This window comes from Meleagris gallopavo, chromosome 1, assembly GCF_000146605.3.
Source record: "Meleagris gallopavo isolate NT-WF06-2002-E0010 breed Aviagen turkey brand Nicholas breeding stock chromosome 1, Turkey_5.1, whole genome shotgun sequence".
Classification (NCBI taxonomy): domain Eukaryota; kingdom Metazoa; phylum Chordata; class Aves; order Galliformes; family Phasianidae; genus Meleagris; species Meleagris gallopavo.
The window spans coordinates 177,297,828-177,318,910 of NC_015011.2; the positions used below are offsets into that span (position 1 = coordinate 177,297,828).

Below are 21,083 nucleotides of genomic sequence, written 5' to 3' on the forward strand. Positions count from 1 at the left end.
GTCTATGTCAAAAATCAAGACCACATTACATTACAGCTGCAATTCTGTATTGCAATACATTTCATTTTTACCCATTTCATGGATGTCATTTGTACTTCCTCATTTCTTTTACAGAAAAATCAGGAAGATGGTGTTGCCAAAAAAGAATTGTGTTTGGGGTGCATGGGAGGAGGAGCTAGCTTTGTTGCAGCTCTGTGTTCTTTTGTATGTAGCACCGTCAGGCCATTCTTCCTCTTTACATTTTTATTTCAAGTGGAAAAAAAATGAAAGCCTTCTGCAAGATGTACAATCTTGCCCACGGAATCATTTGTTTAGAGTAATATACCGCATCTTTTCACTGCGTCTGCGTAGCATAAAGCCTTTTTCATTAGTGGCAGATCATCAGATTAGCAATAAAATCAGATGAGCTAAATAAATTAAGCTGCAGTCTATATATCACCCAGCTCCCCCAAAGGACTGATCTGACTGCGAGGGAGCTTTCCCTTATGCACCATCTCGAGGGGCTTTTTATGTCCAGAGAACCACTTGAAAGGAGCTCTGTGACTTTTCAATAGCAATTATAAAAACTACATTTCCCATGTTGTGTAGTTCATGTTACTTTGGCTGAGCTCACTCTATTTTCATGCATTGGGGTTTTTCCCTCTGGTTTCTCTGATAAAACGACAACCAGTTCTCACAAAATGACATTGAGCCTTTCTCCCAGATGCTCAAGGGGAGCAGAAAGAAGGGCCTTGGGCTCGCCAGCTCCATGGGTACACTTGCTGCTTTTTCTGGGACAGCCACAGTTCCAGTGACAAATGGCCTCATAAAGGACAACATTTGCAATCGGGAGATGAGCCCTGCCTGGCTCTTCCCCTTGCCTGCCCCCTCTCCACAGTAACTAACCCTTTCATATATATATATATATTTAAAAGGAAAAGTAAATACTTTTCTTGTGCTCCTCAGCTGTATTTATTTGCTCCTGGCAGCTTGCCCTGAGGCACCAGAGATGTCTCCAAAGCCTATTTATTTTCCTTCTGCCTCCTGCTAGCTGACTTAACAGCTAATATGGCCCAGAGAGCTCTGTCAGTCAGCAAGCAAACTGCATGGTCTTTATGGGGTGTATTGGCACTACAGTGGGTGTGTACAACAAGCAGGAGGGTCACAGGAGCTCTGGGAACACTACGTAAAGTCCAGACAGTGCTTGACAGTGGGCAAATCAATTTATAAGGAGGTAGGATTTAATTGTCAAGCTTAATGCTGCTTTGGGGTATCCAGAGAACTTTTAGACTTTAATTATCCTCACTGAAAAGGCATTTAAGGTGCAATATTTCACATTTCATATGGTATTTATTCACTTCACTGTTGCCCTTTCTTCTGAAAGTGCTTTGTATTAAATGTCATTCTTTCTGTCTCTGTTGCCTCACTTTCATATCTGAAATGATGTGCTATTCTCCTCCTTCAAGTAAGCTGTAATATTGACTTGTATATTTATGCTGAAGGCGATATTTAGAATGTGCTTTCAAATCAGCAGTTTTACAGGCTTTGCCTAAAGTTGCTCACATTCTCCAATCCTCTGGAAATTGTCTTCTTTGATGTAAATTTATCCTCCCACTGTGAATTATGAAGGAGCGTTCCACAGCCTTAAAACAGCATCCAATGCTCCCAAGCCCTTAAACCCCCAGCAGCTGCACAGCAGGGCTAACGAGGCTGCCTGGGGCTGTGCTGAGTGCCATGAGTCCCTTGGGAACCACCCCTGGCACAAGCTGGGATGGCTGCAGGGGAGGGGGCTGCATTCCCTATGGCAGAGAATTCAGAAACTTGCATGTGGCAAATTTGGGCACTGTGGAAGTAAACTGGGCTCCATTGATGCCAGTGGCAAGATGCTGGTTATTGTTATATTGTGAGAAACCTGACACAAACTTTTTCATAGTAGCTGGCAAACTTATTCTTGATTTTGCTTCCAAAGGGATCTGAAAAAGACTACAAGCTGTGGGTGATTTCAGGAAGAGAAGATGCTCCGTACCCTCTTATTGGTATGTTGATGACATCATTTTATTTTTCAGCGTTCACTCATTGTTTTTAGTGCTGAAGGAAGCAAGAAATGCAGAGATTGCTGATGTGAAGTTCCCTCTTCTGTTTTGTTGTTGTTATTGTTTTTTTTTTCCCCCTTTCTTCCTCTTATTTCCCTGTTAGCAAGTTTGCCTATTTAGGCAAGCAGATGCTGATCCTTAATTTTGAAGAATGTGTCTGATTTTGTCACATTCACGGAGACAGAAAAAGCTCATTAATTCCTGCTCTGTTTTTGCTATTTTTGGCTGCACAAGTTTCTGTCTTTCCCAGAGCCAGACTCTCCCCTCAGCCACCTCCTCCCCGTGGAGCCACTCCAGCTTTGCTGTATTTCCTCCTACAGTCCCATAGCATTGTTTACTCTACTCTCCTCCTCAGCACAGCTCAGCAGAGTTTTGAGACATGCTCTATGCTTCCACAGTTCACCTGATTCCAGTGGGCCTTTGCAAACCTGTGTTTCTGCAGACTTGTATTAGTGATAGGACAAGAGGGAATGGCCTCAAGTTGCACCAGGTTGGTTCAGGTTGGATATTAGGAAAAATTTCTACTCAGGAAGAGTGGTGAGGCAGTGGCACAGGCTGCCCAAGGAGGTGGTGCAGTCACTGTCCCTGGAAGGGTTCCAGAAATGTGGAGATCTGACACTGAGGAACGTGCTTAGTGGGCATGGTGGGAATGAGTCGACAGTCAGACTAGATGATCTTAGTGGTCTTTTCCAACCTGAATGATTTTATAATTCTCTTACTGGCTGGCAACTCCCATCTGACTAGGAGCAAACTGTTCTTACTCACTTCCTAAAATGCTTTTCTCAACATTCTGTCACCGGAAACCAACTCAAAGCTGAGAAGTGATGAGAGGCTGATTTGATTTTGGCCTGTGGTTCTGAGAACAAATCCCTCCCATTATTAAGAACCTTTAAGAACCTTTCCCCCACAGAAGTCCAGCAGTACTTGTGCTATATAAGTTCACACACAATTAGAACGAGAAAAAATCGTGGAATTTCTGTTCTCCTCCTGCAAATCTAATACCTGTAAATCTTAGTGTTCCTTCTTAAAGCATCTTTAGCTAAAAATGCTTTGCTGTATTCAGGCAGCATTAATATTTATGAAAATCTAACCTGCACACCTTATGGACATTGCAAGTTGTTTTGTCTTTGAAATGTGAAACTGAACTTTGTCTTTTAGACTATTATGTGTAGCTCAGTCAGATAAAATCACAACTGTAGTTTTAAATACATAACCAGAGGATTCAGAAATGAGAAAGACCTTTCTAACTGACACTCTCTCACTAGAAGTTTGAGGTCCAAGCTTTGTAAAAGAAGAATCTGACATCCAACTGATGCTGTTCCTGATATTTACATAAGGGTTTATCAGATAAGGCTGGCTGTTATCAGAGGTGCACATTTGAAGCAGTTTGACTGCACTTCAGTTTCATCCTACCTACAGTCTCAAATAGGTTTACTTCCACTATCAGCACTCAAATTTAAGTATAAGATAACTAATTTAATTAACTAATGCATTTCAGATTTAATACACTTAAGTTGCCATGTGTTTAGACAAGTTCAAAACATGTCTTTCTGCTGGTATTTTTGAAAGCCCCTCCAGAAATGAGTTGCCTTTGCACAGTCCCAAAAGGTGCTGTTGAATGCAGCTCATCTGCAGCAGCCCTGGGATTCGTTTTTCCTTCCTCTCAGCCTCAGGCAGTAGGTGCACTTGTGTCTCTCCTGGCTTCATTAGCATGCAGAGGCAGGGAGAATCACTTTCATAGTGAATTTTTTTGTTTTGTTTTGCACGCTCAGGTGACAGATGACTGCTCTCAAAATCTTGTTTCTTGCTAGAACCATATGAGAAACCAGCACCTAAATCTTCAGCATCCCGTGTAAAGCAGGAGAAAAAATAAACACTGAATGCTCAGTCACTTGTGTTCTTTAGTGGGCTTTTATGTGATGCAGCTGTAGTAGGTCCGATGGTACCTTTACATCTGTTTAGTTACACTGAATGCAGTAACTCCACATCTGCCCAGGTATTATTTATGTAATTTATTCTGCCAATGTAAACATGCAGAAAAATGACGGTTCTCAGGTAACTGAGAAATTGCTGTGGCCAGCGTGCAAAATCTGCTTTTCCTCTGAGGTAGGTGGAAGTTCTGAAAACCTCCAGACAGTCCAGCCCACATGACAGGAATTTCTTTTTGCACAGGACACGAATATCCCTTTGGGATCAAGATGAGCCACATCCGCGATGCGATGCCCCATGGCTCAAAGCACTGTGCCTGCCCCAGGCAGCTGCAGGGCTCCTTCCTGACAGAGCAGCTGCCCCAGGAGCTGCAGTGCCAGTTCGTGCTGAAGCCAAGCCGCCTGGCCGAGAGCCCGCCGCTGCACGGTACGTGGTCTGCTGCTGCCTCCGGAACGCAGAGCCTGCCTGTGGCCTGGCAGTGCTGGGCGAAGCCAGAGTGCTGGGATGGAGGGTGGGCAGTGAGGAGCAGCGGGCAGATGTTAGTGCCAGCTGCACAGGAATTTTGCTGTGTGGTTCTCCCCAGTTTGAGCATGCTGTTGCTCGTGTGCTGTTTTTATAAGTTACAGTTTGACAAGCTGCCTGTCAAGAGGTTGCTCTAAAACCAGCAAAAGAAAGACAAGGTCTTCCCCCTGCAGGTTTTTGTAAGTCTAAAGGAGCTTCTCCCTGCAGTCCTTTCTGTGCTCTGCAGCAAAGTAGGGAGGTTGTCTGGTACAGAAGCCAAGGCTTCAGTTCTGTACAAAATTCAGCATCTTCTGTCTGAACAAAGTACCAACGACGGCTTGCCTCCCTTACTGGCACCTGTCTCATGGGTCAGCCTGAGCATGAATTTCTGGAGTTGACAGTCAGCTGAACATGAACTAGCAGTGTGCCCAGATGGCCCCAGGTGACCAAGAAGGCCAGTGGCATCCTGGCTTGTATCAGAAATAGTGCAGCCAGCAGGAGTAGGGAGGGGATCACTCCTCTACACTCAGCTCTGCTGAGGCTGCACCTCAAGAACTGTGTTCAGTTTTTGGGCCCATCACTACAAGAAAGACATTGAGGCCCTGGAGTGTGTCCATAGAAAGGCAGCAGCGCTATGGAGGGTATGGAGCACAAGGCTTATGGAGAGTGGCTGAGGGACCTAGGATTGTTCAGTCTGTAGAAGAGGAGGCTCAAGGGAGACCTTAATGTTCTCTGCAGCTGCCTGAAAGGAGGTTGTGGCAACATGCAGGTCAGCCTTTTCTCCCAAGTAACAGCAATAGGGTGAGAAGTATTGGCCTCAAGTTGCACGAGGGGAGGTTCAGGTTGGGTATTAGGAAAAATTTCTTCAAGCAGTGAGGCAGTGGCACAGGCTGCCCAGGGAGGTAGTGCAGTCACTGTCCCTGGAAGTGTTCAAGAAGCATGGAGATGTGGCACTGAGGGTCATAGTTAGTGGGCATGGTGGGGATGGTTGGACTGGAAGACCTTAGTGCTCTTTTCCAACCTTTATGATTCTGTGATTCTATAGCACTGTACCTAGATGAAGTGAGGAAATACAGCTTCTTTATTTCACTGTTCCCTGAGTAAGATGAAGACGGTAATATTTTCTCCTGCCTTTGGCCTTGGTCCTGCAAAAATATGAGCACCTGCTCTCTGTTTTGCTCTCTGTTGTCAACGATACAGTGTCTGCTCACTGCTCACGGGTAGAACATATGGGCAGATCTTTACAGGCTGGGGCGTTAGGCTATAAACACCATGTGACGAGGATGCATCCCACAGTGTGTTTTTATTGTGCTTCACACGCTATCACGCTAAGCTTAGTTGGGAATTCTGTCCTTCCTCCCTGTTAATGACTCCATATCAATAAAAATAATATATGTGCACTCTGTTTTACTCTGCAACCCCCAACAGCCAAGATCTCCTAAAACATACGAGTAGAATCCATTTGTAATGTTTTGAGAAATTAAATGTAGCAAGGCAATATTAGTACCTGTTACAAATTATTCCGGAAATTGATTGCGTTTTTATATAAATTAATTTCCTTTCCGCACTCTTTCACCCTCCCCTCCCCAAGTAATTTGTATCATGTATTACTTCACAGCATATTTCAAGAATGAGGCAATCTAACAGAGGGGTGTAATTAGGTTTACAGGCCCCGCTTGGCAGCTGACATTGACTGGCAAGAGAAAATAGGAATGCAAATCAGCACAGATGTGATGTCGGCAGCACGATGTGAGCTGTGGGAGGGGGCCAGGCTGGCACTGGGGCAGCCTGTGAAACTGAAGATGGGCTAGAGCCACACGGCTGGAGGAAAAGCTGTGTGTCCTTGTGCCTTACCTGTTTCCATCCTTGGCTGATGGAACCTATTAGAGTAATGCATAGGCCTTGCTATTGCAAATCAGATCATCTTGCATTGTGCTCTTCCCACTTCTTTCTCACCTGTTTTGGTTTTGGAAAAGGATGAAAGGTGTCTGTGTGCTAGCCAAGGCTACAATCTGGTTTGGGGCTTGTCTTCAGCTCAGCAAGCCAAGCAGTGTGGGATTGCTGGGGGACCACTGGGCACAGCACCACGTATGGGGCAATTTACAGGGAGGAGGGTATATTTGATACCCATATGCTGTGTAACTCTCCTTCCATGCTCCAGAGAAACTCTCCCCATGCAGGAGAGGACTTCCCTGCTCCTCAGCAAGTGGTTGCTCTTCTGATGGTGGTGCTACCTGAGCACTAAAAGTATTCTGTTTATTTTTCCTGAAAACATGATAAAACCAGAAACTTGGAATCCAAGTTTGAGCAGCATCTTCATCCACTCTTCCTGTAACCACAGCACACACATGGCATGCACCCTTGGCAAGTTCAGAATCATATGATTTCTAACCAAATATTACCCTGGCCGGGATCTCACATTTGTGAGGCAAGCAACTCTGTGCCACAAAGCCTCCTCCTACCATCCCGATGCCATCTCCTGTGATACGCCAGCCCCTGTGACACTGGTGTTGCTGGACCAGACTCACCAAGGGGAAGCTTCTGCTACGAGGACAGGTAGAGAGAGCTGGGGCTGTTTAGCCTGGAAAAAAAGGGCTCTGGGGAGATGTGAAAGCAGACTTTTGCTATCTAAAGGAGGTTATGAGACTAAAGTGTGTTGTGATAGGACAAAGGGAAATTATTTCAAACTAAAAGAGGGGAGATTTAGATTGGATATAAGGAAAAAGCTTTTCACAGTAAGGATGGTGAGACATTGGCACAGGTTGCCCAGAGAAGTGGTGGATGCCCCGTTCATGGAGACCGTTCATGTCAGGCTGGATGGGGCTCTGGGAAACCTGGTGGAGCTGTAGGTGTTCCTTTTAAATGCAGGTGGCCTTTAAGGGGTTCTTTCCAACTCAAACAATTCTATGATTCTATGAAACTGCTTGGCTGAATCACGCAAGGCCGAATGGGTGGTGACAGGAGGACACAACTGACAACTGGCTGTTCTGTGAGATAAGAAGCTATGTGGACACCAACTGTGCTGCTGTAGTTGTGTCAGCAGTGCTGGCAGGATAACTGAAAAACCCACAGGATAATTTACTGTGTGGGAACACCATGATGTTTCCCTCCTGCAGCTTTTCGACACGTAACAGGACCAGCACCTAGCTGCTGAACACAGCCATTAAGTCATGCTCACGAGCACACATCTAAAAAATACCATAAATGCTAATTTGCCTAAAGTATGACTTGAAAGAGCTGACTGCTGTCAGTGACTCGTCTGTCATCCAAATTGTTATTTAATCGTCTGGTAAAAGAGAGCAAATTTCCAGTGAGTTAGTCTCAATACAGAAAGGAGGTCTTTGAAAACTGTTTGAAAGGATTTGGTCAGGAAGGATGCTGTGTTTCTAAGCTGATCTGAGGTTTTCTTTGGAAGTTCCTGATTAGTCTGTGAGAAGAGGAAATGAGCACTTGTGCAGCTGAGATGCTGCCAATGAAGAGACTCAATTCCCTGCGTGTAAGATACAAGCCCAGCTGATCCCTAGGCAGATGGCTGCTGTTGTGAGCTCTGAGCAAGATCGGCAGCCAACGTGGTGTCGCTTTTATTCTGATTCTGGGCTAGAATAACCCACCATAGCAGGCCCTGGGGTGCACTCTGATGTCTCCATATGGGAGCTGTGTCTTCCACAGAGTAATAACTTGCATCTGTCTTGGCTGGGAGCAGACTGTACACCAAATGTAGCTCTATACAGGTTCAAGAAGAGAAAGTCTACATCTTCCTCTTCCCGTTTGCTCTTTACCCTAACACTTCTTCCCCTTTTGAAATAGGAATGGGAAACAAATGAGTTCTGTTGCTCATTGTGTTGATTTTGTAAGTGAGGTGGCATTTTGCTGCCTGGCATTGCTTGTTGGTTTCTGTCCTGGTGTGCTGAAGAACACCGATTAAGCTTTGCCTCCTGTTCCAGGAGAGCTGCATTTAATCACAGTTACCCATTGCTCACATCACCCATTTGGGCCTTGGTGACTTTCAAGAGTTGAAAGGCTGAGAAAGGTTCCTTATTTTAAGACTCTTTTTCTTTCATTTCTGTTACTCCTTTTTTCTTCCAAAATACAATATCTCCTTCATTTTTACTTGCTGAGATATACAAAGCTATCAGAAAAAAACCCACCAAACTATATTATGTGTCCAGAGCTCCAAGTGGACCAAGCCATAGTCATATGCAAATATCCTGCTCATCTGAAAGAAAAATTATTGTTTTGAAAGTTGCACTTATGTTCTCCCAAAACACGATGTGTCAAGTAAAGCCATAGACACTGCCAAGCTTATATTTCATGGAGCTTTGGGCTTAAAATGTATATCCTCATAATTTTTTTATGAAAGGAATTTTTCATCAGGCTTTAGCATGTGTATGTTCACATTTCGAGTTAAACTGTAACTTTTCATCCTGTAAATCTCTAATGAAAAGCCTTCCACCCATTCCCTAGGGGAGCATGATCGTTCAGATTGGAATGATGTATAGCAAAAATCACTGTTTGGGCTAAAAAAACACATAGTTGAATATAGGAGAGAAAAATCTGGTATTATGGTATTATGTTGCAATCTGTACTTCTGCAAGCATTAATTCTACCTTCTGCCCTCCACAACAGCAGAAGCTCATCACAGTGCCGGGGAAAGTAGGGAACCTCCAGATGGTCAGCCAAGGAGTCCAGTGGTGTTCATGTATGCACTTTTCCCAAAGAAGGTCTGTGGTTTCACACCTGCAAATGGGAGATGAGGCCCTGAGCACAGGCCAACCACATGCAAAGTCCTCGGGCTGAGGTGCTGATGCAGTGGTCAGGCCATGCAGTGTGGCTTCTGGTGATCCTCTTGAGAGCGTAGTTGGGCCGCAGTCACACACACAGGTATGCACATGGTGGATTAGGCCGAGCCGGATGCCAGGATGTTGGTTGAGTTCGTGACATTTTTTCCTTTGATACCATAGCAACCACTGCAAAACAAATACTGGAATTAGAATTTAAATGCATTTCTTCTAATAAACACCTCTCTCTTTTCCCAGACTTGAGCCAGAAGTCATTTAAAAGGAAAAGATCCATCATAAATTGGGCTTTCTGGCGTGGTCCAGGCACCCACTTGGATAATGCGCCCCTCTCCTCGACATCTGCTGCCCCTGGGAAGCTCTTTGGCCTGCTGCTAACAGCCATCTGCGAGGACGACAATCTGCCCAAGCCCCTCCTGGTGAGTCCAGGCACAGGGCTGGCTCTTACAGCAGTGGAATTTCTTAGTGCAGCCAATGAGAATACGGAGATGCTGTAGAAATGGGACGCTGCAATTACTCAAGCAGAGAAAACAGCAGGAAACCTCATTTATGGTTCCCAACAAAAACTTTGGTTTTTAACATATGATGTGGTGAGGCCTGGTTAATACCAGACAGCTTGAGAAGCATGTGACTGCTCTGGGCTGTTCCTTCTCTGTAGCCCATGTAAGGCTGATTCCCAAATCCTCACTTATGCAGCACAAATAAACATCGTATTCATGCATACTTTTCAAATTACTCCTAAGGTTTCTGTAGAATCCAAATTACTCCTAAGAATCCCCAACCCCTAGCAGGTGATATCTGCTGTCCAGGATAGGCAGCCCATGCTTGCACAGAAATGCCACCTGCCCTCAAACCATTTTAGAGCCTTTCTTGGAGACATCCACCCTAGGGCAGACAAGCACTCTGAGTCCTTATTTTTTCTCAGAAGGAGTGGTGAGGCAGTGGCACAGGCTGCCTAGGAAGATGGTGCAGTCTGGAGGAGTTCAAGAGATGTGGAGATGTGGCACTGAGGAATGTGGTTAGTGGTATGGCAGTGATGGGCTGATGTTTGGATTGAATGATATGAGTGATATGAGTGGTCTTTTACAACCTTAATGATTCTATGGTTCTATGATTTTGGGTCAGGAAGGTGTCCTTAGAACTGCCCTGTTGTTGATACAGCAATTGAAATGTTTGCCAAAGGGAGGGAGCAGTTCCCACCGTGAACCGTGCAGGATTGGGCCCTTTGTTTCAGCAGACTGACTTCCAGCTGGAACAATGTGAAATTAATGGGGTTACATCAGTTTACAGTAACAGATGTGTTTGTCTCCAAAGCTTGTGCTTGATGTGCTGCTTTATCATTTCCTGAGCGGTGAATCACACCAGGACTTCTCAGGTCTTTTGAGAGCGTGGGTTTGGTATTTTCTTTTGAGGGGGCAGTGTAAATTTTTATCATAGTTTAAATAAGCCCTTTAGAGATGAACCCTGTGAGGACCTGGTCTCTCTTTCTCTCCTTTTGACAGGGGAGCCAAAGCTGCATTTTGGAAACTTCTCCAAAACATAATAATTAGGAAAATTGTATGTGAAGAAAGTGCAGAGTTACTAAGTATAGAATCAGAGCTTGGTAGACTTTGTGGTTTGAATCTTAGAACGCTGTGTTTATGCCACAAAATGTAACTGGCTTTTGATTTCATGCAGCATCTCTGGAGAATGGAAAATTGCATCTGAGATACTGTGTGGGATTTATCTGCAAGAGAAGGGAGATATTAGGAATGAATGCTGCAGGCGTGTTTGGTATCTCTGCTGCAAAGCTCCAAACTTGCTTTCACAGCTGAAGGGCTCTCTGTTAGCCATTGCCTCACTGAATTATCTTACACCATTAGCTTCCTTCATGTAATCTTTTGGATTTACTACATTTTTCCAACTTTGATCTTGTGGCTATTTTATTCCAAAAATAATTCAAAGGTGTTTATGCAGTGAGACTGCTGTTTTGTCAGCAGAGCTGTAAATCCCCGTAAAATAAATGTAAATGGTGACATGAGTCCTGCTGCCTTGAGAGGTGCTCCTGTTGGACACACATCACTTTCCACTTCTACAGGAGTGAGAAAGAAACATTAAGAAAGTAAAGATTAAAAGATTAAAAATACAGCTTCCATTAGTGATATCTGCATTAATGTGTGCCAGGACCAGACTCTGAAAGAAGCCAGAAGCCTCTGCTTAGCATTACTGCTAGAGTGACTTGTTTTTGTGATGTCAGGCTCTCTCCTTGTGTACCTTTTCTCCTCATCCCTTTTGATAACTCAGTCCTCTCTAAGTGTGTGTTTACACATAGAGAGACTGTGCATGTGTTTTCCCTCAGGAGAGATAAATGCGACAACTCACACATTGCTTAGAATCGTAGAACCACAGAATCATTAAGGTTGGAAAAGACCACTAAAGTCATCCAATCTGACTGTCAACCCATCCCCACCATGCCCACTGAACACATCACTCAGTGCCACATCCACATGTTTCTGGAACACATCCAGGGACAGTGACTGTAACACCTCTCTGGGCAGCCTGTGCCACTGCCTCACCACTCTTCCTGAGAAGAATTTTTTCCTAATATCCAAACTGAAAGTCCCCTGGTGCAACTTGAAGCCAATACCTCTTTTTCTCAGAGCAAATCTTTGGAGAGGTGATAATGGGCATGTCAGAGAGAGAGCCGAAAGGAGCCTGCAGCCAAGTCCAGCCTTGCAGCTGGTCTCACCGTCAGTCCTGAGCTGCTTGCAGAGTGCTGTTGTGCTCCCAAGGCCAAGAAGGGGCATAATCCAGCTCTGATCTGATGGAGAATTGCGGGTACATATAAACAATCACTTTCCAAGCAGATGAAATCTCCTTTTTCACAGACATCAGGGTATAAGTTGGAACAGAAATTATCTCTGATCAGTGATGAGATTGAACATGCTGGTGAGCAGGGAGGGTTTTTTTTATCTTCCTGCAGAGAACAAAATGCAGAGCTCTGCATTAGGTAGACAGTAGCCTTCTCCCATGCCATGACGTTTATTTGTTTCAGTGACTTGGCTAAAACTTGCCCAGGTCCTGGAGGAGATCGTGCATGAGGTCAGTGCTCAGCAGTGGTGGCTCTGTGCTTCTGAAGGGATCTTTACCAAAATCAGCACCCTGGGCCATAGCTTTGCTATGTGCAGTATGGCATTGTCTGGAGGTGAGCCCTGACCTGTGTGTAAGCTTTCTGAGGAGTCAGAGGTTTTTGCCTGTCACCAAAGCAGTAAAACCACATTGCAGTGGTAAAACATGTTTCTGAGAAACCCTCTCTGCCTTTTAATTTTGTTTAGGACATGCTTTCTCTCCTGTATCAAGAAGGCCCTTCCACTGAGGGTATTTTCAGACGCTCTGGGAGTGCAAAAACCTGCAAAGAGCTCAAGGAGAAGCTTGATTCAGGTGCTGAAGTGGACCTAGCCTGCGAATCCATATTTGTGACAGCATCTTTGTTTAAGGTACGTGAAGAATGTTCCTTTCTCCCTTCTCAGTTGAGAGCAGCACAGATCTTAGGCACAAACGAGTGGAGCTTTTCACCAGGGGTGGAGAGGCCTTGGTAGGCTGAATTAAGAAGAGTGGGTTGACACATTCACATAATTCTCTTAGCCTCACCTGAAAGTCAGTTAAATGCCAAAAAGGCAGATTTGCAGTCTTGTTTCTTTATTCAGACCCTTGCTAGTGTATAGTGTTGCTCAAAAAATCTCAGTTCATTTTGTCATGGATTATCTCCTACAAACTTCTATGTTAAAAGCAATGTTGCTTGTGCAAAAAGCATCACAAGCCTTCAGTAAAATATCAGCTACAAGGAGCATATCTGTCTTCACATTTTGTTATAGTGTGTCCATTTGTGTGTGGCTTTTAGCTTAAAAGAAATAGTAGTCTTCATTCTTAAGCAAACATTGCTTTGGACAAAAAAAAAAGACATAACAGAAGTATAACAAAAAAAGCATTTCTCTTACTGTCACATGAGAGGTTTTCATGGCTAAGTTACCATTGCATTGCTGCTGGTGGTTTAGGATGAGCATTTAAGAGGCTGGGGGACAGCATCACATTAAGAGCGAATGTGTTATTTGTACAAGCCATAGTTTCCCTTAACTTAACTTGTTGGGGAAGCTGGGATTTGGGAAGCAGGAATTTGGGCTTCTTCCCAAGCTGCAGCGGTTTATCTGCCACTATTTGAGGAGGCAGGAGCTGGAAGACTAACCCTGACCAGGGTAAATACTCCTTTACCACAAAGGACTGTGCCCAGAGGAAGGTAGGCAGGGAGTGCTTATGGTCTGGTGGTGTTGAAAGTTGTCAGCTGAGGGGAACAAACAGGGGCTATGGATGAATTCAAGTGATAAGTAAATGCATACATACAGTATCAAAATAACTGGACCCACTGCAGAGTTTTTCTCAGTTCATCAACAGCAGATGAAGCATCCAGATACCTCTGTTGATAAAAAAGAGTGAGAACAGGTCAGGAAAAAATTCCATTTTAGCATAATCCAAAGTGCTTCTTTACCTGAGATGGTTTTCTGCTGGTTTTGGTTGCTGTGTGGATCAGTTAGTGCTGTCCCACTGAAACATCCTCTTGTATCTGCATTGCTTCTTCCTATTTCCTCCCACCCTCCAGAACAGCTGTTCACATTTTATTCTTCTTTTCTCTGGATAAGGATTTTCTTCGCAACATCCCAGGCAGCATTTTGACATCCCAGCTTTGTGATAAGTGGGTCTCTGTGATGGATCATGGAAATAATGAAGAGAAGATAAAAAGCATCCAAAGGTAGAGTTACTTATATTCTCTGTATTCTCTTCCTTTTAAATGATATCCCGGAATGCAGAATCCCAAACATTCCAATCAAAACCTGCAATTAAAAAATCCACAAGTCTAAATAAATGCTAAAATACAGAGCATTTAAACTTACGTATATATTTAAGGAAGAGCGTATATAGGGCAAATTTCTGGCTCTCTTTTGTCATACATTTCTGCCTTTTGTGGATGCTAACAAATAAGTGAAACATGCCTTCATGGGAAACATTTATAATATTTATAAACTTGCTGTCTAAGACCTGGATTTCTGCCTGATACCAAAGCCAGAGTTATGCATAGGGAAAATGGAGGTCCTGGGGGGAAGAGGAGCAAAAATCAGTTCCTCATATTTCCCTCCACATTCAACTCTAATGTTAGTGACTGTTTTGAAGATGGAATTGTAAATAAAACACTGGAGACCAGGGACAAGGGAAGCCTCCACAAAGCAGATGATACCAAGCAGAAAGAGGGCAAAGTTTATGTTATGGGGAACAGAGATTTACACACCAGTGAACCTGGTGCATATTTACGTACGTACGTACCTAGGCAACTAGATGGCGGGTAGTGACAACTGAACTGTGAAGTGAACAGTGAAGCAGTCAAGCAACTAAGGTGAAATACAGAGTTATCTTCAAGGTTTTTATTTTTTCTAGTCAGTAATTTGAAGAATGACATTTGTACATGCTTTCAGGTTAATAGAGCAACTCCCCAGAGCCAATGTTGTTCTCCTACGTTACATCTTTGGAGTGCTACATGGTATAGAAATGCGATCTGAAGAGAACCAGATGAATGCATTTAATCTTGCCATCTGCATTGCGCCCAGCCTGCTCTGGCCTCCTGCTTCCTCAACTCCTGATATAGAAAGTGAATTCACAAGAAAGGTAGGAGACACCACAATATAGCAAACATACATAACCATGTTCCTGTACAAACAGTCTATTGGTTACAAAGGTGAGAATAGGTGGTACCTCTTCAGATCGGTTCTCATCCTCTTATCAGCACCCCAGAAACATTCATAAATCCATTATTATTATCTGCCTGAGAAAAGGGGAGAGGCATCATAAAGAAATACACAGTGCATTAGCAGAGGACTTCTGTCATCAAAAAGATCCCCAGTTGTGGCAGCCTTAAACAGGACAGAGTAAAAATGAAAAAGATATATGCAGGAAGACTACCAGTATTTGGACCCCAGTCAAAGGTCAAAGGAATATAGATGGGAGACAGGACTGCAAAAGGTGTCAGGGAAGGAGATAATGGGATGAATGCCATCTACCAGCTACTCTTATGCTGAAGAAGGTGGAATTTGGTGTGATGTGGGAAACATTTGGTAAAAACAACTCTAGCGATAAGATATAACAGACAAGACAGGGTGATGTTCAGGAGATGTCACTTTGCTCTCTCTGTCTCTCCCTCATCACCTGTACAGCCATGTCCCTGGAGGCCCTGGCTCAGCACGCCTGAGAGAGCTCAGGGATGGCTCATGGCAAGAGCTCAGGGCTGGGCTGCCAAGGGATGGTCTGCCAAGGTCTTCTGTGGTGAGCCTCTCCATTTAGACTATTTTAAACACTTCATGGATGAGTAGCTTGCTTGTGTTCCTCCTCTGTAAGATGAGTTTGCCCTGAATATAATAATGCAGGATGTGACAGCACATCTCTCTCCTGTTGCTTTGTTGCAGATTTCCAGTCTGGTGCAGTTCCTCACTGAGAATTGCTGCAAGATTTTTGGAGAAGAGATTAACTCCCTCTTTGGAGAAATCCTGATGACATGCAAGAGAGAAAATGGCTCAGGTAATGAAGTTTTGATCCTATTAGCTAATCCCAACCAGGCAAAGATCGATTATAGTCCACAGAAGAAGGCTGTTTCCTCTTCACATGGCGTTCCCATATACTGCTGTTGTCTTTTCCTTTCCCAAAGTATTGGTGATAGTGATCCAACTTACCACAGAACTAAACCACACCACAAACAGCTTTCCCTAAGAATCCCTTGCTCCTATTCCATTCATCTGAGCCACTATGTTGAAAGAAGGGGGGGGGAGGGGGCTGAGGGGAAGGTGGGAGGGAAGGAAAAAAAGAAGGAGGGAGGGAGACAGTGTTTAATCTCAGGTTTAATCTCAGACAGGTTTAATCTCAGATATTGAATTTGTATCCTTGACAGCATCTTCTCAGTACATCAGAAAGTCAGTGATCAACAAGTTATCATACAGTTCTCACTCTATATTAGGGCTGAAAGCATTGTTTATTATCAAAAGGGAGAGCTCTCCAGATGTTTACTGGAACAGACAGATTTTACTTCTAGCACAGAAAAGTCGTACAAGTGTGGACTGAAAATGTCCAGCAAGGTAGTTGGGTGATATGCAGCATATTCCAGAATATCATTCTTATTCTTTTTCTCACTTTACCTCTCAGATCATTGATTTTGACTGGAGGTTCAGGTCTCTCCTTAAATGATTTGCAAAGCTGCATTTCTGCAAAATAGATTTTGGTACAACAGGTCTATACTGAAAGTGGTAATGGCACTTGCCCTGGCATGCCAGTCTGACTCTGTTGATATCCAAAAATCCTCATGCACAACCTCTAGTGGAATTTGGTGAAATCTGACCTGTCCTCCTACCCAAAAAAGAACCATGAACTTGAGTAATCAGTGTGCCCTTTTTGCTAAGAAGACTGAGGATGTTCTTGGCTTCATTAGGCAAAGTATCACCAACAGGCAAAGGGAGGTGATCTTTCCCCTTTAATCAGCACCACTGAGACCACATCTGGAGTGCTGGGTCCATTTCTGGCCCTCCCAGTACCAAAGAATCATGGGCTTGCTGGAGACAGTACAACAGAAGGACAAGGTGATGCAGGGTCTGGAGGATCTCTCCTGTGAGGAGAGGGTGAGAGAGCTGGGACTGCTCAGCCTGGAGAAGGGGGACTCAGGGGTATCCCATCAATGTCCACAGAAAACTGAAGGGAGGGTGCAAAGAGGACAGAGCCAGACTCTGTTCAGTACCAAGACAAAGAGGCAGTGGACACAAACTGGAGCACAGGGGGGTTCCCTTTGAGCACTAGCTGATGGAGTGATGAAACACTGGCACAGGCTACCCAAAAGCTATGGGGTCTCCTCCTTGGAGATCTTCCAAAGCTGCCTGGACATGGCCTTGGGCACCCTGTTCTGGGTGTCCCAGGGGTCCCTGCCAGCCTCAGCCATCCTGTGATGCTGTGCTGGCACTGAATTGTCAGATCCATGGTAGGTTAATGTGTCTGAGGAACTTTTCCAGCAGAAACTGAGGCATGGTAACTACCCATACCTGAACTCAGTCTGCTGCAAATGTGAGATAAGTCAGCTTAGCATAGCCTGGAGCAAAAAGAGATTAATGTAATTCCAATTATCATGTCTACAGAACAGGGTACATGTGTGCAGGGCTTAGCTGAATGAAGTATGCCCTGTTTTCTTCAGTTATGTAGAAGAGAGAATGAAAGGTTAAATGATGTTTTCACTGTACAGTATCAAAAAGAAACATTCAATATTTTTCTAATTTAATATTCTATATATCAAATATTGTTCAGAGCTGGGTTTTTTTACTAGTGAAGTCTTCACATTAAAAAAAACAAAAACAAAAACAACACCAGAACACAAAGAAATCTTATTTGTCCCGTTATTTTGTGTTTCTTAGCTGACCTGCAACATACCTCTACTTTGAAATTTTTTTTTAGGTTTTTTATACAGTATTTTTTTCTGAAATTACTGACATTTCTGTTTTAAGAGACTTTAATAAATGGCAAATGTTCCTAAAATTAAGGGATACTTGCAAAAATAAATGCAGCTGCATGTAAGCAGGGTGGTTCGGTCACTGACATGCTACCACTTGGTTTGTCCTTGCAGATTTGGCCTCCCTCCATCTGAATGACTCTTCCTATGACAGCCTGGAAAATGAGGCAAACGATGAAGCCGACTCCTCTTCCAGTGACTGGATCAAGAACCGAGACCAGGATAACAGGAGCAGGGAGTCCGTCTTCACCCTGAGTGACGGCGATTCAGAACAGACTGAGGTGGATGAAATCCAAAATAAAACCAAATCGAAACAGTTGACAATTTCTGTTGATGTACATCATAAGTTTTCATCGCAAGAAAATTCAGAGAAGGAGTCTTTCTGCTCCAGCGCATTGGGCTTCACTTCAGCAACTACCTCAGGTGTCCTCAAGTCCTTAAGGAGACACAGGCGCTCTTCAGAGCCTGCCATCGGTCTCCTTGCCCCTAGTTTTGCCCACACTGGTGATGGTCACAAGAAGGCAGCGCGCAAAGCCAGCTGTGATGTTGTCCTCTCTTACGAAGATGAAGACTATCTACATCAGCTTCGCTCATTGCAAATGGAAGGACAAAAACTTATCAATCAGAGCTTGATCATAGGGATTAACGTTGGTAAAAGTGACAACACAAACCAAAATGTTGAAAAGAAAGACTTGTCCCATTGCCTTCTGCCTCCAACACCAGAAGGATTAAATATTTGCTCAGGATTTAGCTCTTCTAGCCTGTCTTCTCCAGGGACATCTCCGTCTCTGTCATCGATGAGCTCCCTGGACAGCGCTTTCTCTCAATTTTCAGACCAATCTGTGTTTACCCCAACTGAAACCTCCTCCCCTTTTGATATCAGCACTTTTCAGCCAGTAAAGAAACATGAAGAGACTGCTGCTGAGCCCCCTGATGACTATTTGGTTGCACCCAGTGTGGTGCCCCCATCTCCACAGCCTACCGAGGCTTTGGCTGAGGGGAACTTGCTGGAGCCCAACAGCAGGCTGGCACCTCTGAAACTTACTGAAGGAATCGACAGCTATCTGGTTAAACCTGACATTCAGCCATTGCCTCTGAAAGTCGCAGGAAGAGACAGACTTCATGATCTGAGAACAAAGAGGAGGTCTAGGAAAGGATTGCAGCAATCCAAAGTTTGAAGAGACTGACCAAAGCTTTTTTTTTTTGCAGAGGAATCTTAACACTTAAAATAAACACCATAAAGAAAATGCCTTCGGTGTTAATGTGTGTTCATTTTAAGTTAAATATCCAGGCTGTTCAAATTCAGTTGAGCAGTCCCTGAACTCATGGGTTTTCTTTTTCCAGGAAACCGTTAACGTTCCTACGTAAAGCTTTGTGAAAGAATGTTGTAAAAATAATCCCAATGCTGAAAGCAAGCAAACGGAAACTCCTGAAAATCTGACAAGGTCCCAGGCTCTAAGTAAGAAAGCACCCTGCTCTCGGAGCCCCGTGGGCAGCAGGGCGCCTGCTGGGACTCCCCGTGACCACTTGTGTGTTGAGCCTTGCCCATGTGAGTCTCAGTCGTGTGTGCTTTGACGTAGCGTGCAAAGTCAGTGTAGATCCCCTAACTGTGGTATTATACTACTGTTCTGAAACTGATAGGTATGACTTTTGTTGTCCTCCAAGGAATAAGTGTATTGTTTTCTGTATGTTTCCAGGGTACGTTTGATAGGTGTAGTTATTTCTTTCATGCTGCAAAGGAAAGAAAGGAAATAAGCTCAGAAATATGTAAAGATAAATGCTGAAGCTTGTAACTAACACCTCCCCACTCCGTGTGTTCAGTCATTTATTGTGCTTCGTTGGCTGTTCTGTTCATGTTTGAGTTGTGAATTGTTTCTTAACATCGCTGTAAATGGCATTATGTATTATTGCAAGCAGAACACATGTAATTTTATTATGCAGCACCTAAAACATCATATAATATATTAAAAGTATTGCATTATCTAAATGCTTCAAGTTTGTATAATATATCCTGATAAATTTTGCTATTATATATGTTCTGAAAAAATGTGTATTTTTGTACTTGCAAAAACTGCTGCTAATTTTATGAGTTCTGTTTTGTTGTTACAGCACTGGTACTGATGTGTATGCATTCAATGCTATATATTAAATATTATTTGTTATGTCATCCATTCAGTTTATATTCTTTGTAATGTTTTTAGGTGGCTATTTCTAGTTCTGTAAGCTATCGCCGAAGCAAAAGTCCCAGTGATGCTACTGTGGATGTTGCCCCGGAAAGGACAGCAACATTTTTCCTCCTCTTTGGGTGGCATCAGTCAAAGTGCCTGTTGTCATGCTGTGAACTTTTGTCAGTTTTCATACAATTCAAACAAGAATTCCTACCCTTTTGTTCTTTCTCTGGAAAAAAAAAGAGTGTTTTCTGCTAATGGGACACTCCTGCCAAGATGCAGAGATACCTTCAGGCGATAGATATTAGGGCAGATAGAAAGGAAGGAGAGGAGCAATATCTGTTATTTAACATCAGCAGGATTACGGAGAAAGGAAGAAGGAGTGACAAGGTTAAAGAAAACACATCTGGCCATGTGTGCATGCATACAGTCCTTCTGATATTGTGTACGTTCATTAATTAGCTTTCCATTCTCAAAAGCCCTCACCCACTCCAGTTTGTATTGGCCAATCCTGGAGTTTCAGATCCTATTCTGTTCAACTACGCTCTGGTAAAGCTACTTGTGCTCCCCAATTGCTCAGCACTTCTGAAAACTGAAAAAACGCAAACACTGCCCAGCGCTATAAGCCATTTCCAGCTGTTACCAGTTAGAAAGATTGCTAGTGCTGTATCAGGCAGAATGGATAATGTCCAACAGATTTGGGGTGGGCGTTAACGACGTTAGAAATATCCTTACCTAAAAATACAGAATCGAAGACTTGCTGGTTGGGTCTGTAATCCTGCACGTGGTTCTATCAGTGAACAGAGAGGTGTTTGTAGACAACCTCATAATGCAACAAAATGCCATGCGCTTGCTACTATACCAGCATGTTTACAAGCTCAAATACTTTACTACAAATTCCCTTTTTCACATTTTTCATATTTAGCTATTCTAATAAAAATAGTACTATGCAGGATCTGGTCTGTAATAGTCACCTTCCAAAGGTAAAAACCCTTTGTGTGTATTTTGAGACTTGTCCTCTAATAGCTCCGCATATGCACCTCCTTCAAAGCAAAAA

The 21,083-nt window shown here is 43.7% G+C and overlaps 1 protein-coding gene across 1 annotated transcript in view; it reads left to right on the plus strand.

Moving 5' to 3' along the window:
- ARHGAP20 (Rho GTPase activating protein 20) overlaps nt 1–21,083 on the plus strand; it is a 51,351-nt gene extending 30,268 nt beyond the window's left edge. The window contains exons 8-15 of the mRNA XM_031552075.1: nt 1,949–2,015; nt 4,245–4,427; nt 9,539–9,717; nt 12,613–12,774; nt 13,972–14,081; nt 14,800–14,989; nt 15,784–15,895; nt 17,973–21,083. Of these exons, the coding sequence (XP_031407935.1) occupies nt 1,949–2,015; nt 4,245–4,427; nt 9,539–9,717; nt 12,613–12,774; nt 13,972–14,081; nt 14,800–14,989; nt 15,784–15,895; nt 17,973–19,036 (2,067 nt within the window). The 3' untranslated portion in view covers nt 19,037–21,083. The remainder of the gene's footprint in view (nt 1–1,948; nt 2,016–4,244; nt 4,428–9,538; nt 9,718–12,612; nt 12,775–13,971; nt 14,082–14,799; nt 14,990–15,783; nt 15,896–17,972) is intronic.